The following is a 15,690-nucleotide window of genomic DNA, read 5'->3' as shown; positions in this document are numbered from 1 at the left end:
ACATATTTGTTTTGAAAAACCATCCCAATTAAAGCATACCTTTTTTGTAGTTTTTTTTTCTAATAACACCTGTAACAGCACTGATGTTATCATGATTCTAAGAGGTATTCAGTTTGTTATTTGCTATGGGTAATGAAACGACTGGAGTTATGAAGAATATTTATATGTTTTTTTTTGAATTGTAAGTAGATTGAATGTATGCAAATTCACATTTAGGTTAATATGTACCAAATGTGTAAACAACCAAGAAAAATGTAAAAATGACGTTTTTGACCCTTGGTCATACAAAAATAGTAAACAGTTGGGGACAGAAAAAAGTATTTGTATTTTTCACTTTAATTAATCTACATTATAACAAAAAAAAAAACAATAACAGTGATAATAGAGTATTCCATTCCTTTTCCTGTTTCCATTCCATCACATGAAACAAATATAACAACTTTCAAATAAGTAGGAAAACACCTAAAACAGCATAGTTGAACAAAAACATGAATAACAATTAATTTTTTTTAATTATATTGTTGTAAATGGTTTCAATTTTGATTCCCAAGGTTGAAAGCAAGGACTTAGGATGGAAAACAGGGGCTTTTATAAGACAATTTATTTCATTCTAAGTCTCCTGTTTAACAAAAGTCTACATAAAAAATCCTTGTTCATCTTATTTATTTACAGCTTCAATGTTGCTCCAGAACTTAAACATAGAGAGTTATAGACATTTAATCATACGTTTTAACGCCCCTGTTTTCATCTACCACATTTTGATACATGGAATGAAAACTCAAAAGTCAGAATCATGCGTTTTATATTGGATTGATTTAGGAACATAAACAGTTAAACACAAACACACATGAACATAAACAGTTAACGCACACACACGCATACACATTGAGAAGATGTTAAAAAAACAACACACACATTAAAAAAAACACAAGAAGAAACAAAAGATAAACAAACAATTTAAAAGTAGTTTTTTTTATAAACTTACCGAATGGATTGAACTCTGTGATTGAAAAGAAGATTTTCCACTGTGATGATGCAAAACTTTAGAAGACGATGCTGTAAACTCAATATTGCAAGAGACAGTGATAACAGATGAATAGAATTGAGTTATACATAAAAAGTAATTTATAAAAATGATTTTTGGAAAGGATGTAAAAGTTTGATACATTCCTTGCAAAAATTACGTGAGTGAAGGAATGTTTGAAAAGTTTCTCCAAATTAACGTTATTTTTAAAGGGATTGACAGAATTTTGTTGATGATAATTAAGAAGGTTTATTTGAAATTAATACCTCCCTTGCAAAAATTACGTGAGCTTTTAAGTAGTTATTGACTTTCTTTAAATTCAGGGAAATTGATATATTGTATTTTCATTACGGATTTTTTAATTTAAAAGCAAAAAAATTAGAATTTGCCAAGTGGAATTAAAGGTAATTGGAAAAATAGATAAAATGCCATGTGGCATAGTGAATAAGGTGATGACATGTGGCAATGTTATTTTCTTTTATTAGGGTAGATTATAAATTATAAATTATAATTATAATTATAATAGGGGACTATTGATATGTGGCTCCTTATTGTACACGTATGCTAAAATGTGACCGTTGTAGAAAGTGTTATTTATTTATTTTGTATTTGCTTTTTTACCTTATAGCAGCCTATCAAGTATCACCTTTGCGGTTAATCTCGGATTAAATAAGGGTTTTGACATAAGCCCTACGCCTCCTCTTTCTCCCCATATGAACTCTCGAACAAAAATTGGGTTTTAGAAATTGAAACATTCACGGCTGAATCCTTCTCCAAAATTGTTTCTTCGATTAAATTGGACATAATACTGAAAGCTAAAATCAATGACAACATTTGAGGATGAACAATCGAAGGTAATAAACTCTTTCATGAACTTGCGTCAATGGTTTCATAATTTTCCTTTATTTTCCGCAGGTATCTTGCAACAAGGATAGATTCAAGAAAGGGGATTTGGTGGAAGTGTGCAGTGATGAAGATGGTTTCCAAGGTGCTTGGTTTGCTGCTACAGTGATTGAACATGTAAGTTCAGGAAATTTGATGATTCAGTATAAATCATTGAGGAACGATGAAGACACAGATTTTTTGACAGAAGTGGTTGATAGCAACCACATACGTCCTCATCCTGGTCAAGAAGCTGTTGACCATTACTATGAGCTTGAAGAAGTTGATGCTCTGTACAACGATGGATGGTGGGTGGGTGTGATTTCTAAAGTTATCGGCAAACAGAAATATGAGGTTTACTTCAGGGGAACGGATGAGGAAATGGTGTTTAAACAATCTGATTTGAGGCGACATCAAGAATGGATCTCTGGGAAATGGGTATCTTCTAATTTGGTAGATATTTTCAAGAAGTAGCATGTTTTATTCCTTTCTGCTAACTATTTTGACAATCTAGTAGGACAAGAATTGGTATTTGTTGACAGATTAGGTCTCTTATTTTGGTTACATTAAGGATCATCTTGTATTTTGGAGGGCATTAGTGTCTTTTCATTGGTTACATCTCATCTTCACAAATATGGGTTAAGAGAGTTTCTTTACTTCACTATAAAGTTCTCCTAATAAAATCTGAAGTCTACAACGACTTTTCTTTTACTCTTTGATCAAATCTTGAAAAGTAGAGAAATTGACATAGAACCTGTATTCTGAGCTAGAAATGCAGGTGATGGCAATGGCGTAATTATGTATATGTTTGTGTTGTTATGTACAATTTTTACAACTATAAAACGGAGGGTATTGATTGCCAAATGCGATCTTTAGTGTAACTTTTGTGGCTGATATCCTGTGTAGGAAGATGGTTTCAATGACAATGGAATTCGGAAGAATTTTTTTTTTCTTTCTGACAAAAGTGAATTCGTGATAGCTTTCTGACGAGTAGCTCCCTCATGATTGATTTTGATCTTTATGCATTTTTTTGTCATGCATAAGTAACAAGTATTTCACTAATAGTCTACGAAATAACTCCTTTCGCAAAGTCATTTGGTGTAATAAAGAAAAGGGTAAACCACTATGTTGAACACACCCTAGTGCCCATTATGTAAGGTAAATCGCAGGGTGTCATTTGGCCTTTTTTATAAGCTGTTGGAGTTCCAAGAAAATAAACCACACTTTCTTAAAATAAATTATTGGTTTGCACATTGTTTAGTAATTGTGCATATGATATATTAACGACTAGGAAAACTATTTAACATACACAATGTTCAACTTTTCTGCTTTCCGCCCACCTAAACAATCTTGAAGTGGTTCGACAAATTTGATACCACCAACGGTTTTCCGTGCTAAATCCTCGAACACGTCGGTCTATATTAGTTATTGGTTACAATTTAATCCCAAATTAATTTTTGTTTACAAAAAGGACAAAATACCGACTAAAACTTCGGAATAACTCTTCGTGGCCGGTTTCGCAGATTTAGCCAGTATTCCGGGTTTTTTCATTAATTGATCAAAATTTTGAGGTTTTTCGTTAATTGATCAATTATCCTTAAACTTATTATAAACTAGGCGAATGCCCGCGCGTTGCGCAGAAACAACTATATAGTTGAAGTTTTTACAAATATATGTTTTTTTTAATATAGCAATAACGTTGTTGTTAAATTTGATATAATAATTCGTATACTAAATTGATATAATATATTGATTATTTTGAATTATATACGTCTATTATAACTACATAATCTTAATCGTTTGAATGATTTCTATCTACGAGTTACACATGAATAAAATTAAATATAATATATGGTTTAATGTTATTTATAGTTGTTATTGTTAATGAATTTTTTAAAATTTATTTGCTTAATGTTTTAATTTCTATCATTATAATTATTTGAAACATCAAACATTATTTTTTGATTTTAAAGGTAACAAATTGTCATTTATATATAGTTATTTTTAACTATTGTTATCGTAAGTTTTTTTAAGCTACTTATTTGAAAACTTTTAACGATTATAAAAATATCTTTAAGTGGAACTGAAATTTGTATTTAAGTTGACGTTGTAATGTTATATTTAAATTAACAATTTAAGTATTTTGTCCAAACTGTTCAAAAGTTGTAGCTTTAAACTGATAATTGTGTACATACAACAACATATTAAATCTAATAAATTAAGTATAATATGTTAAAAGTTAAAGACATAACTTTGTAACCTTATAAGTAGAAGTAAATATATTATTTTAAAATTGAAATTTAGTATATTTATGATTACACTTTAGGTTTGATATTTATTTAACCTTATTAACCAACTTATAATCATTGTTAGAAAGACACTACAACTAATCACTTTTAACTATTTACAAAATATTCTTTGGGTTGTTAAAGTTAAACTAAAACTTATATTTAAGTTGACCCTGTAATGTTATATTCAAATTAATAATTTAAATATTTTATACAAATTGTTCCAAAAGTGTATTTTTAAAATGATAATGGTTTACATCCAACAATATATTAAAACTAATAAATTAAGTATAATATGTTATAAGTTAAGAAACATAACTTTATTAGTAGAAGCAAATATATTATTTTAATATTGAAATTTAGTTTATATATGATTACACTTTAGGTTTCATATTTATTTAATCTTATTAACCAAATTATAATTATTATTAGAAAGAAATTGAAAAGTCATGAGAGTTTCAAATGAATGTGGTGAAAGGAAAAAAGTATGGGAGTTTCAAATGAATGTGGTGAAAGGAAAAATGCTTCCTTTATAATATAGTATGATATGATGATATGATTTCACTCATCCGCGTCTCAAACTACTACTCAATGCTGTTTTTCACTTTTTTTTATCCACCTCTCCAACTTGTACTCTTTCAACTTATTTAGTGTTTTAATCTAACACGAAACAACATACTTATAAGGTTATACTCTAAACAAATCAACTTGACATGAAAATAAATTGATTGACACGAAAATGAAGGTGTTGACACGAGGTCGGTTTAAGATCAACTAGGACATAAATGATAATTCATAATATATTTCATGTCAAAATCTTTAAGTGTGTCTAATATAACAACCATTTTACCTTATAAACACATAAAATAAAGTCTAGGATTAAGATATGTAAACTATTTTACATTTTAAACACATAAAACAAAGCTTTTAGGATTAAGATATGTAAAACATAAGGATTAAGTTAATTATATATACATGCATGCCTTACAACTTGGAAAGGCGAATAAGAAAAAGTGAAAAACGGAAAAGAGTAGTAGTTTGAGATGTGGATGAGTGAAATTCACAATCAATAAGTTTAAGGATAATTGATCAATTAACGGAAAAACCCCAAAATTTTGTTCAATTAACGAAAAAAACCAGAATCCTAGCTAAATCCGTGAAACCGGCCACAGACGGTTATTCTGAAATTTTAGCCAGTATTTTGTCATTTTTTTATAAACGAAACTTAATTTGGGATTAAATCATAAAATGACCTAAAATATTAGGATTTTATTGGAGATTTCCCTACGGTTGTTACCTATATCCATCCTCATAATGCTTCTATAAAAAGCATGTTAAAGGAAGGCGTTGCAAAAACGGATGCCACTTGCCCATAAAGTTTTAGAAATACTCATTGTGGTTCACACTTCACAGTAACAATGTTTTTTCTATGATGTTACTTATATTTATTACTGATATTTATTGAAAATTTTAAGTGTTTTAATTTTTTGGATTTTAAAAAACACGTTTCATAGAACCTATTTAAAATTTTCATTAATGTTTTTAAACAAGCAAATCATAATCAAATATCGTGGAAAAGTTCCCCAAAATCCTTATTATATTTACGTACAAATAACATCATGTTTTAAAAAAAACAAGTACATGGGAATGAATCATAAATATCAAAACATAGTGCAAGTGACAAGTCGAATACTACGCCTCAAGTCTTCACAAATTCAAGTCGTAACAACAAGGGTTTTTATTAATTTTTTTTTGTCTTCACAAAATCATAATAACAAGGGTTTTTGTTAATTTTTTTTTTGAAACAGCATCCTTAAATCCACATATGTCCTGTGTCCATGACGAGACTTGAACCCTCAAACTCAAGGAGGGAGGACAATACCAAATAACGCTGGGTTAGAAGCCCTTTGATAGGGGTTTTTTGTTCATAAACAGTATATTCGGTTCATCAGTCTACACTTAACACTTGTAATGATACATTGTAGATGTCTAAGGCCAGTGGGTGTACCCACTACCCATAACACAAAAGAATTCAACCACCCAAGCGCCACATTAACACCACTTTCATACCACTTATCTTGTAAATACCTACCGTATCACCAACCATTAATACTCCATAACTCCACATCAACATAACCTTGTGGGGGGGGGGGGGACATGTTATAACATTTACCTCATAGACATAACACACCCTGTTAGATATTTGAAAACGACAAACAAATTAAGTGGAAGCTTACTCGCAATATTTCAGCGAGCACCCCGGGTTCGAGCTCATTTAAAGGGCAAACCCAACCTCCATAGGGATTTCCAGGAAAAATTCTCCACATGTGGCACTGCAAAAGGTAGTTTAATGGAATCAAACTCTCAACCTCACGTCTCACGTGGGTATAAAATCTGGTGCATCAACCCTAGCTAGACATTACTTGCACACCATGTTAGGTGCATACCCATAGCCTAAGATGCAAACACAAATTTCATTGTTCACCAATTTTACTGTTTTAAATCTTTTTCCATAACATTGGGCTACTTTGTATTGTGATGATGTGATCCACTCCTAAAGTCTATATTTCTATATGAGCTACCACATGGGTTACCACCCCAAATCTCGTAGGTTACAGTTACATGAGGATATTACACACACCTATTATGAATTTACAAATTACAAGGCTCTTTTCTATATTTCATATTACCATGTATGTAGGTATAGTTTTCTGGGAAATAGACTTACTAAGGTAATTAACTTTTCTGTCTGTTCACATCTGGGTAACTATCTTTTTTTACACATCTAGGTAACAAACTTTTTGGAAGTGTTCACATATAACAATTATGACCGGCTGTAGCAGGTTACATCCGGTCATAATGGTCATATGTGAACACTTCCAAAAAGTTCGTTACCTAGATGTGTACAAAAAAAAAGATAGTTACTTAGATGTGAACAAACCAACAAGGTAACAGTAAATTACACGAATGGTCCCTATGGTTTGGGTAATTTGTGCGTTTGGTCCCGAACTTATTTTTAACTCGGATGATCCCCAATGATTATTTTTCTTGTGCGTTTAGTCCCTGTCTTACCTCAAAAGACTATTGTGCCATTTTTTAACTTATTTTTTAATTAATTTTCTTATTTATGTAATTATTTGTTATATATTTAAAAAAATAATAGACCCCACATATTTGTCTCTCCTCACCCTAAACCTGAAACCACATTTGAGAAATTTAATGGGTCCCAACAATCATCATCCCATCTCTCATCCTTCTCAACTTCTCTTTACTTTCCATCTTTAGTGACATCGACGTCTTCATCATCCCTTTTTTTCAGTCCTTCAACTCCGACGAACCAACACCACAACCTTTATATTGGGTTGTGGTGGTGGAAAATTCAATGAAGTGACAGTGGGTTGTGGTGTTGGTTCGTCGGAGTTGAAGGATCGAAAAAAGAAGGGATGGTGAAGACGTCGGTGTCACTAAAGATGGAAATGAAATAGAAGTTGATGAGGATGAGAGATGGGACGGTGACTGGTGGGACCCAACTTAAATTTCTCAAATGTGGTTTCAGGTTTAGGGTGAGGAGATACATATATGTGGGGTCTATTTTTTTTTTAAATATATAAAAAAATGAATACATAAATAAGAAAACTAATTAAAAAGGGCACAATAGTCTTTTGTGGTAAGACAGGGACCAAACGCATAACAAAAATAAACAGTAGAAATCATCCGAGTTAAAAAAAAAAGTTAAGGGCCAAACACTCAAATTATCCAAACCACAGGGATCATTCAAGTAATTTACTCTTATTTTTTCGGTGTGTTCATATCTGGGTAACTATTTTTTTTGTATACATCTAGATAACAAACTTTTTTGAAGTGTTCACATATGACTGGATGTAATCTACTATAGTCGGTCATAATGGTCATATGTGAACACTTCCAAAAAATTCGTTACCTAGATGTATATAAAAAAAGGATAGTTACCTAGATGTGAACAAACCGAAAAGTTAATTATCTTAATAAGTCAATTTCTCTGGTTTTCTTATCATGTTCATGTGTAATACATTAAATACTAAGAACATCACAGTAAAAAAAAATCTGGCGAACCTTTACGGTCAAATAAGCTTCACAAAATCAAATAAACTATTGTTAAAGATATCTTATCTTAATAAAAGAATCATCTACTTGCCACTTGTCTTCTTATTATACCCCTTATTTGCCACGTGTCGCTTTCTTATACACCTAGATCTTATTTTCCCACTCAAACTTCACCCATTTTCTTCTTCTCCATAAAATGTTACAATCAAAATCAAAATTCAAACCCATCCCAAAATTATGGCCGTAAGTTGCGCACTGACATCCCTCTATATCTGCAAATTGACGAGATAAACGGATTGATTTATATTTTTGATTGAAACCTAATTTCAAATCACTTCTCTTTTCTATTAATCGCTTAAAGAGGTGAATTCGATCCTATCTGAATTTTTACTCCACCATCGCCAGCCACCTTCACACCTCCATTGTTACACATCCATCTCTCTTTTCCCTATAACCAGGTTCAATCTCCAACATACAAAGTTTCCAACTCCATGATACGAACAAGAATAACACACCCCCTTTCTCTTCACTCGCTTCTGACTTTTACAGTTCTGGATGGTGAGTTTTTCTTCAGTCAAAAAGGTCCCAAACTCCTCAAAACTGGATGAACGGTGGGTTTTTCTTTCTTGGTTTTTGTGAGTTCAAATTACCAATTTGTCTGTTAAATGGAATATTGATAATACTGGAATGTTGATAAAGAATAATGTTCATTTGAAATGTTATAGGCATTATCATTCTAATTTGTATATTGGTGCAATTGTACAAGAAACTTCATCTTCAGCGTCTCGCTGGAAACATCCTCGCTTATTAAGTTTCTGGTATGTGTTGGCTTATTTCTTCATATTTATTGGTCTCTTGAATATATTGGACCTTTCACGTACACAATAAGTGTTTAATGAAATGCACGAACGAAATCTTGCATGCATATTCTTCTAATAAGTTCAACACAATTGCTATGTATTGATGTTTTTTTGTTTGTTTATGTGATTTGTTGTCATTTATCTATGTACCTGATGGTTTATGGCTTATGTGGACTGTAAATTTGTACATTAGTATCTGCAGCTTGAAATAAATGTTAGGAAAATATAACCCAAAACTGTGCGAAAGAACAAAATCCGAAAAATTATTGACTGAGGCCTGTGTTTAACACAGTTTCCTTAAAACAAATTCGCCCTATATGGGTGTTTGTTTCCTAGGATACAACAGTAGAAAGCAATTCTTCTAGATTTCTCGAACCCTCACTTGGCCCGGATGATACATTGGTTGCAGCAGGAGAGAAAAGATGAAGCAGAAGCGTAAGAGAGGAAGAGAATTATTTCGTTTCATCCGGTGTCATGAATCAGTCACATAGACGTTGTATATATACTACCCAATGTAACCGATGTAATTAAAACGAAATCGTAACTGTCACAATTTAAATAAGAAAATTAATCAAGAAATCAAAACAAAAATCTATGATTAATTGCTCTTAATTCGTTTTTGTAACTGTTAACCAAAAGGAAAAATTGCAAAAAAGGTCCTTGAACTTTTCTGGTCGACCGGTGGTGCATTCATGCCCGCAGGACGAGCGCTCGCACACAAGTTCAGTGGCCCGAAGCCAATTTGGACCATCTTTGTGTGTGATCTTGTGTACATTTGCCATCTTCCTGTCTCTGTGTATGTGTTCCATTTTCTCCATTCTCGCCCATGTTTCTGGCATACATATACAAACCCACCACCACTATCTCTCAAACTGAATGTGTGTGTGTGTGTGTTTAACTATATGTGTATGTTGATTTAGTTGATCTGGGTATGGATCTAACCTATGTTGAGTCCTTTGGTTTCAAAGAGACTGTGAAGCTAGGGTAAATACTTCAATTTGTAAGCAAATACACTCTCTTCTTTCTTCCTTTTATTGGTTCATATTGAGAAGGAGAAAAATAAGTAGCTTAATCATAACATGTCTTTTTCAAAGCCTTTTACATGCATGGATCTTGAAATTATTTGTGAAGGCAGCTTTTCAAATATCAGACTAAACCAAAATTCACCTCACAAGGTGATCTTTATCATGAAGGAGAATAGTTTGAGGTAACATACCCTTTTATCTTCACCATTTACTAAAGTTATTAGAGATTGATGCAATCATATTTATATATTCTGCTGAAAATTTGGTAATTCTCAAATATGTTTATTTCTGCATTAATAGTTTTGGAAGAGAGATTCTCTTAAAAAGAATACTTCTACACGATTACATAAGTAAAATGACATTGCAATTTGGTTAACTTTCGTTCGTAAAATGTGAGAATATGTTCTTCTTTTATGTATTTCACTCTTTTCAGAACCTGGTTATCAAAACAAAGTTTTTTTAATGGTTAAAACTTAAAAGAGTACAATGGTTTTAACCATTACAGAGAATAGGTAAGCGCCTGAAGAGTATGAATGTTTTCTTTATATATTTTTCCCATTAAACGATGTTCTAATTATTTTTGAACAACGGGTGTGCATCTATATATCTAATGACTGTATCCATGAATAAAGGGAATGTTTTCTCACAAATTTCACCTAATAAGATAACGAAGCAAAATATAATGGTTTTAGTCCTTATTTTCTTTTTTGTTTGTGATTTCTCATGTTTTTTACTCCAATTTTGGGTTTTTTTCCAGTTGGCCTTCACAACCCTTCACCATTGTCGGCCCTTCACCACCGTCGGTCTTTACATCCCCTTCCGGCGAGCTCCTTCTGGTAATTCGCAACCTACACCGCCGGAGGTAAGGTTCCAGATTCTGTTTTTTTTCTTGTTTTCTAATTTTGGTTGGAAATCTGATTTTTCTCATGTTTACGCTCATTGTGTTGTATTGTATAACTGTATAAAACTGAAATTGGGTATAATTTGTTTGATTTTGTGTTTAGGTGTATTGTATAGTTGTATGAAAGTTGAATTGGATGTATAAAATGTAAAGTGCTTAGGTTTATTAGTTTACCTCATTTAGATATATTACATAACTGTAAGACATTGGAATTGGAATTGGATGTATTGTATACATTTATGATTGTGCTGGTTGTTTAGGTTTATTAGTTTGAGTGCATATAAGATGAAGTGATAAAGTGCTTAATTGATAAGTTAAAGTGTTTGTATTTAATTTTATGATAAGTGCTTAATGTATTTCTATTTCATGATAAGTGCTTAATTTGTTTTGTAAGTGAATGCTTAATGAATAGTTGCTATTGGTTTGTATTATAAAGTGCTTAATAGGTAAGTGTTTAATATGTTTTTATTTTTATGATAATATGGTTTGAAAGTGCTTAATTTTGTTAATGACTTAATTGTAATCATTATGACTTTAGCTTATTTAGGTAATACGATTGTTTAAAATACCATGTCATAATTGAAAAAAACAAAAGTAAATTGTTATAATAGAAAAAAATAAAATAATATTTAAAGTACAATGCTATAATTAAAAAAAACAAAAATAAGATGTTATAAATACTACAATTATGAAAAAGAAGTGAAAATAGAACGCTTTAATAAACAAACTAATAAAAGTATGTTGCTATTAAAGAAAACCTAACTACAAAGATTATTATTAGCAACGTACTTCTATTGGTTATGTTTATTAAAGCATTCTATTTTCATTTCTTTTTTATATTTATAATAGAAAACAAACTAATAAAAAACGTTGCTATTAAAAGTACGATGCTATAATAGAAAACAAAAGTATGATGCTATAATTAACAGAAGTATGATGTTATAATTAACAAAAAAAAGTATGATGCTATAATTAACAAAATTATGAAAACACGTTGAATCATTCATTTTTAGTTTAAGTTTCTTATTTATAATCATCAATAGCCCATAAATACTCGCCCGAAATTGATTTAGAAATTAATTCGGGTTGTCCCCATTTTGGGATTGTTTTTTAAATACTTTATCTCATTTAGGATGTGAATGTGTATTGCATTACTGTTTGTTTAAGAAAAATTTAGTTGTCAATTTCTCTTTGCTCCTCAGGTATATATTTCTTTATATACTTGGGAGCTAAGGGGAAATGTTGTCGAATTTTTATCAAACAAATAATCATGCAATACACATCCACATATCAGATAAGGTATTTAAAAATTGGGTTTAGAATCTTACCCTTGTGAATACTCAATCCATTTCGTCTGATTTTTACTTCTCAGTTATATATTTCTTTATATACTTGTGAACACTCTATCAATTATGTCAGATTTTTACTTCTCATAGAGTAAACTTGGAACTCTAACTTATGTTTTATAGCCACTATACAATCTAACTTTCAATAAATATGTATATAATATAATTTTTAATAATGAAACAGTAATAACGATTGATAATAGTTTGAGTGGTGAGAACCGAATGTCTCCAAAATTCTTGGAAGGTCTTAAACACTTTATGGAGATTGCTGAGAAACATGTCAACTCTGAAGGCAAAGTGTGTTGTCTGTGAAAAAGGTATGTGAATGTGCACTGACAGTTATTGCCTACGGTTTATGCCCACATACATGACCGTGGGTTTCTAGAATCATATACTTATGGGATCATCACGATGAGAATCATACTACTTCGGATTTAGACTACAATTCAACTCTAAGAATAAACACTCTAACAACCAATGAGATGTTTGGTGTAATTAATGAAGTTATGGTGGAACAAAATACAAATAAAGAAAATATAGATGAGGAGGGATGAGGTATAGACCCGAAATTGGATGCTTTGTTTGAAGAGCTCAATACCGAGTTATACCCTGATTGTGAGATATCTTACTTAAACTTTCTGTCAAAGTTGTTGCATATTAAAGTGATTAATAAATGGACAAATAGTTCTTTTGACCAACTTGTAAAGTTACTAAGAGTTTCTTTCCCGAAGAGCAAAATTACAGCCTCACACTATAAATGGATAGATAGTTCGTTTGATCAACTGGTTTTACCTTGGTTGTCGACTTAGGCACCTTGCATATGCAGACGACTTTTGGTGAAGTTGACGAATCAAGTGTGGTTGCTAGGAAGAATGTTGATCATACTATAAAAGATGAAAAATTCATCAACGATGATGATAAAGGTGGTGATACGTACTCATCAGATAATTATGAATATATAAATAACGAAAACCATAACATCGATGATAATATTGTACCTGTATCTAGTGATGATTATGATTGACGATACGTTACGATTATTATATATCTTGATTGCTCATGATATTTGTTAAATTTTCTAATACTGCTTATACGTTTTGTTTAAAGTATGTTTATTATATATTTTGAATGTTTATAATATTTGTTAAACAGATGTCAGCAAATGTCACGAAGGTACACTGAGGAGGTGGTGGGGCCAGACCTCCACACCGGGGCGCACACAGTTTACCATCGGGTTGTAAATCTTGTAAGTTACATGAAATTCTTACGTATTGGATATATTTTATGTTCTAAACTACTAAATTTCCAATTCTATGTGTGAATGTAGAAAACCCGAAGAATGTGCATGGCCTAGGAAAGAACTTAAATTTGTATGAAGCGAATGACGATAACAGTACGAACCCTTTAGTCGTGACCCTTGATACCTCCGGGGAGACCTACAGATTCATATGGGATAATGGGCAAGTATTAGTTAGATTGATCTCAAATAAGGTAGGAGAAAAGATATCGTTGCATTATCCATCTTGGCGTCGTGTTCCTGTCAAGTACAAAGATGTTATATATCACGAATTAGAAGTAAGTATACAATATTTTTTATATGTATTGAATTTTACACTTGTTAAATATTTCTTTTACAAATCAAATATGTTTTTTGTAGACCTATTTTGATCTTGACAGGTTTTAGGTACAGATTTGTGGGAACCCATTCGAGCAGGTATCCAAGCTGACATGCAAAGAGCGTATAGAGATAACAAGCATGATCCGAAAAAACATTTTGACAGGGTCGACGAATATACGGACGTGGAAACTGTAAGAAGACGTCCACCGACTAATTTGGATGTCAATTTTTGGAATGACATAATTCATTTGTTTTTTTTTACCCCGAGATATAGACGTATGTCAGAAAAGAATAAAGGTACTAGGGCAAAACTTCCACATACAAGTGCTCATGGTTGTAGGTCATATGCTCAAAGACGTCGGTTAGAGGTAACAAAATATATTTCTATTATATAAAATTGTTGTTAACACTTTTTTTTAAATACATTTATTGCTTTTGGCTTATTATGGGAACAAAAAGGACTGAAGCCGCAACATATTGAGGGTTGGAGACAGATGCGCTTCAAGGAAGGCTCGAGTTTGTGTATAAGTCAAAAGCAAGACGATTGGGTAAGTAATAAACGGAATTAATACGTTGTTTAAATATGTTAATATTATTAATTATAGTTTTTTATTTAAGGTATATTATTATTATTTTAGTGTTTATATTTAGTTGTTTGTTTTAATTATTGTATGTTTGTTGTTTTCTTTATTTTTGGAAACGATCCATGAAAAGTATGGTAAAATGCATACAGAGGTCGGGGAGGGCGAAGATATAAATGAGCAAGAATGTCTCCGTTGTGCCCTCTGGACGAGACACAGACATGCTCGTGGAGTGTGAAAGAAACCAACCAACAACATAGGTCTAATCCAAATCAGCGGGCTTCCAAATCTTCCCAATCTTAATCCCAAAGTACAAGTGATTCCCAATTTGTTGCATTAACCAAACAAATGCAACAATATACACAACAATATAATGACTAGTTGGCGGCCGCAATTCCTAACTTCCAACCACCACCAATTCCTAAATTTCTATTCAATCCCAACTTATGAGGAACTACCTCTCAATAAACCGGCGAGATTGAGGAAACCGAGGGTACGAAAGAAGAATATGATGATTAATTTTTTGTATTATTTTGAACAATGTTAGTTTATTGTATCTCATTTTGGTATGTAATAGACTTGAATTTGAATAATATGTGTTAATAATATTGATTGAATGTTTGTTTATTATGGATATATGCTGCAAATTGTCTGGATTTGTTAAACAAACATGAATGGTAATTAACAGAATCTGTAAATAAAAAAAAACATAAAGTGACTATCCCGACGACATGTCATCGCTATAGAGTTGGTCTATCCCAACAACATGTCGTTGGTACAAGTAATTAATAAATTTTTTTTTTCCCGAAAATCATTCACGATGAAACCTATGCCGACAACATGTCGTCGGTATAGGGGATACCTATCCCGACGACAATTTCCATCTATGGCGACAACTTCTTGTCAGTATAGGTTTAAAAAATGTTGTCGGCACAGGGTATATTACTGTAGTGATTTCACTTTTTATTTATTTATCTTCACTTTTAAGTCTATGCAACTATTTTTAAGTCTATGCAAGTATGAGGCGTTTTAGATGATTCAATAGATAATTAAAAGGAATTAACATATGAAATAAGGGGAAT

The 15,690-nt window shown here is 31.6% G+C and overlaps 2 protein-coding genes across 4 annotated transcripts; both read left to right on the top strand.

The window, feature by feature from the left end:
- Nucleotides 1-1,664: 1,664 nt before the first annotated feature.
- Nucleotides 1,665-2,617, top strand: LOC145119106 (protein AGENET DOMAIN (AGD)-CONTAINING P1-like). The gene is made up of 2 exons (XM_079054737.1): nucleotides 1,665-1,878; nucleotides 1,940-2,617. Exons 1-2 carry the CDS (start codon nucleotides 1,849-1,851, stop codon nucleotides 2,378-2,380), a joined length of 471 nt encoding a protein of 156 aa, XP_078910863.1. The 5' UTR covers nucleotides 1,665-1,848; the 3' UTR covers nucleotides 2,381-2,617.
- Nucleotides 2,618-8,550: 5,933 nt separating this feature from the next.
- Nucleotides 8,551-15,114, top strand: LOC145120687 (uncharacterized). Of its 3 annotated transcripts, XM_079056488.1 has the most exons (9): nucleotides 8,551-8,888; nucleotides 9,003-9,095; nucleotides 10,920-11,024; nucleotides 13,562-13,655; nucleotides 13,737-13,984; nucleotides 14,087-14,218; nucleotides 14,302-14,395; nucleotides 14,487-14,575; nucleotides 14,761-15,114. In XM_079056488.1, the coding sequence occupies exons 1-5, from the start codon at nucleotides 8,833-8,835 to the stop codon at nucleotides 13,761-13,763; spliced, it is 375 nt and encodes a 124-aa protein (XP_078912614.1). In that variant the 5' UTR covers nucleotides 8,551-8,832; the 3' UTR covers nucleotides 13,764-13,984; nucleotides 14,087-14,218; nucleotides 14,302-14,395; nucleotides 14,487-14,575; nucleotides 14,761-15,114. The 3 variants fall into 3 exon arrangements, with proteins under 3 accessions (XP_078912614.1, XP_078912613.1, XP_078912615.1); XM_079056487.1 differs by having other exon boundaries at nucleotides 14,087-14,395; XM_079056489.1 differs by lacking the exons at nucleotides 8,551-8,888; nucleotides 9,003-9,095 and adding an exon at nucleotides 9,141-10,344 and having other exon boundaries at nucleotides 14,087-14,395.
- The last annotated feature ends 576 nt before the right edge of the window (nucleotides 15,115-15,690 follow it).

This window comes from Lactuca virosa, chromosome 6 (genome assembly GCF_052849685.1).
Source record: "Lactuca virosa cultivar CGN04683 chromosome 6, Lactuca_virosa_CGN04683_v6, whole genome shotgun sequence".
Classification (NCBI taxonomy): domain Eukaryota; kingdom Viridiplantae; phylum Streptophyta; class Magnoliopsida; order Asterales; family Asteraceae; genus Lactuca; species Lactuca virosa.
The sequence above is the reverse complement of the archived record's forward strand: the minus strand, read 5'-3'. Positions and strand labels throughout refer to the sequence as shown.